At 40.9% G+C, this 3154-nt stretch overlaps 1 protein-coding gene across 1 annotated transcript in view; it reads right to left on the bottom strand.

Annotated features, from left to right (window-relative positions):
* VWF (von Willebrand factor) overlaps positions 1-3154 on the bottom strand; it is a gene marked incomplete at its 3' end in the record, with an annotated part of 63101 nt that overhangs the window by 20157 nt on the left and 39790 nt on the right. Inside the window, exon 18 of the mRNA XM_027906770.1 lies at positions 1682-1716. Coding sequence (XP_027762571.1) covers positions 1682-1716 — 35 coding nt within the window. The remainder of the gene's footprint in view (positions 1-1681; positions 1717-3154) is intronic.

Here is a 3154-nt window from a genome sequence, read left to right as displayed (position 1 = left end):
CTTCCCACTTTAAACTCCTTCAGGAAAATCATTAAAATAGTTTCTTTTTTACCATTAAACACAGACAAATGAGCTCAATGTCGTCTGAACGCCAGGTTAATAAAGAACAAATCTGACTTTTCCTGTGGGGACCTAGAACTGCCACATGGAGCAACTCCTAAGAAAGATTTCACAGCCCAGAGTCCCTCCATTCTCCTGCAGTTTCACGTGCTCTGTGGCTTATGGAGAGCTGTGTTATGCCAAATAAAAACCCTCCAGCAGAAGCAAGATGGAAACAAAGAAATGCTTTTCTAGATGAGAGAGCTGCGGCTCTGCCTCAGAATTAATCATTACAGAGGATAGTGAGGAAACAGTCCAGAGAAGACCACAGGTTTCCAAGGGAGTTTAAATCCTTCTTTCCTCCCTTTCTGGTGGCACTTAGAAAAAAAGAAAAAAAAAAAAAAGGCACTATATGACTTCACATCCCTGGCTACATTTGAGTTTTTGCAGAGTGTTCAGCAACACAGTTCACAGTAAACTCAGGGGCTTGCCTTGGCATACTAAACTTGGGATTAGACATCTGATTAGTCAAAGAAGGATTAGGATCTATTCTACTTGCTCCTCAACATCTTGGTAGACTGGCAGTAGTACTTCTATCACAACCAGTTCAGCAACTGTTGATCCAGCGACAAAGAGGGAAGAGCACTTTGTCCTAACACTGCAGAGGGGGTGGACTGGATTTAGAAAGCAGGGCATAAAAAGCCAAAGTGGACTTTTAAACAGACAACTAAACATTTTTGGCTGCAAAACTCAGTGAGTTGCAATTTAGTTAAAAGTAACACACAAAACCTACTGGTCACACTGGCACCACATCCCATAGCTGGTGCACATCTGGCAGCCTGGGTTAGGTTGGATTATTTGGAAAAGGTTCTTCCCCCAGAGGGTGGTTGGCACTGAACAGGCTTCCCCAGGGCAGTGGGCTCAGCACCAAGGCTGCCAGAGCTCAAGGAGTGTTTGGACAACATTCTCAGGCACAGGGTGGGATTGCTGGGGTGTCTGTGCAGGACCAGGAGCCAGACTCGATGATCCTTGTGGGTCCCTTCACACTGAGGAGATTCTCTGATCCTAAACTCCATCTCAGTAAGCCCAAACGTTGACCTCTCTTGGTCAACACAATTCAGTGAGTATCTGTGTGTCAAGGGAAGCTCAGATATTCACTCTCTTCCTCCAGACACACCTAGGGGGCTTTAGCAGAAAATCAGCCAAAGGTATAAAGGAATATAGGATTAAATAAAGGAAGTGGGTCAGATTAGAAGCCAGTAGTTAATTGGGTTTAGAATAATAGTCTGGTTTGGGTTCAAGAGACCTTAAAGATCATCTCATTCCAACCCCCTGTCATGGGCAGGGACACCTTCCACCAGCCCAGGTTGCTCAGAGCCCCATCCAACCTGGCCTGGGACACTGCCAGGGATGGGGCAGCCACAGCTTCTCTGGGCAACCTGTGCCAGGGCCTGCTCACCCTCACAGTAAAGAATTCCTTCCATAAATTTACTGTTTAACTAAAACAGCCTGTGACCCTTTCTGTGCAGGCAAAGACAAGTCAAAAACACGTTAGGAGAGACCATCAGAACGTGTTGGTTAACACTTGACTTTTCTTTCTTACATTAGCTGTACACTTCTTATGTCTGTTTTAGGTACTCACCTCCTCATGAAGGCATAACAAAGGATATGCCTCCACTGAAAGATACACAACAGAGTTAGTTAGCTGGAAAAATCATAATAACACTCAGGTAAATTTTAGTTGAAAAGAGTTCAGAAGGAAAAAAAAAAAAAAAGCCAAAATACAACTGTCCAAACTTTCCTGATTAATATGTTTAGGGTTTATATTTTTTTTTGTTTGTTTGTTTTTCTACTGACAAAGTTTTAGAAATAGTTTTATTTCAGTAGTCAGAATGTAACAGAATGTTTCACTTCACTTTTAAACCTTAGTTTTTCTTCAGTTGTTGAAAATTGAAAGAAACTAATTTTCTAGTTTTAGAGTGTCTGGATTTTGTGCTTTCTGATCGTTCTGCTCCTCTTTTCCCCCAGAAAGGTGGTTAACACTCCATTTGTATATTTATTAATATTTTCCAATGGGAAAAACCTGGAGTGCAGTAAACTAATCTGAGAAAGCATATTTTCCCCCACACTTTTGCACATATGTTATGATTTACCTTTTCTGCTCTGCAAAAGGGTGACAAGTATGGAGAATTTCCCACCCTCCCGATGATCAAAGACAGAAAAAGAAGAATTACTTTTTGTGACATATTGAACGTTTTTATTTGCTAGAAATCAAAACAATGTAAAATACTAAGTCAAGATGAACCAGACGACTTGTTTTTCAGTTGAAAGAAATTAGGCTTTGTCTGCATTTTCTGGGGAAATAATCAATTAATTGGCAATTTCTCACCCCAGCAAGTTTTCCAATTTGAACCAAGCCAGCTGGAGCATCATGTTCATGAACAATTCTTGATTTATTTCTTTTTCATTGTTTTTCAGATATGTAATTGCAAATTGGCAGGGTATTTGCCCACACAGATTTTAGGCTACGGATTCCTCTGTTTAAGACTGATAACTCAGCTAAACTGACCCGTAAATATCTCTTTACACAGGGAGGGATAACTTAATCACATCCTAACTGCTACACACACTTACAAACTGTACTGGAGAGTTGTTTATGTAAACTGCATATCTGACTGTGTTGGTGTCACAGAATCATGGAATGGTTTGGGTAGGAAGGGACCTTAAAGATCATCTCATTCCAACCCCCCTGCCATGGGCAGGGACACCTTCCACCAGCCCAGGCTGCTCAGAGCCCCATCCAACCTGGCCTGGGACACTGCCAGGTAAGGTGAATCCACTACTTAGGAACCATTTTAGGCATGCAAGAGGATTAATTATTTTGCTAACAAGTTATCCATGGTCCTTGATAATTTTCACCTTTTGTGCTACCGTACCCCAAAAAAAAAAAAAAAAAAGTAAAGAGGCACAATTTCTTCCAGAATATTTATATATGCATATATATGTATTTATTTCCATAAATATGCAAACATTTATAGGAATAAATATTCAGTAATCAATAATTCCCACAGACCTTCCCTGCCAGAAGGGAAGCCAAGGAGAACAAATAATTCCA

Source organism: Empidonax traillii, unplaced genomic scaffold (assembly GCF_003031625.1).
Source record: "Empidonax traillii isolate 1590-97213 ecotype Southwest subspecies unplaced genomic scaffold, ASM303162v1 scaffold1355:size217225, whole genome shotgun sequence".
NCBI lineage: Eukaryota > Metazoa > Chordata > Aves > Passeriformes > Tyrannidae > Empidonax > Empidonax traillii.
This window is presented reverse-complemented; position numbering and strand designations above follow the sequence as displayed.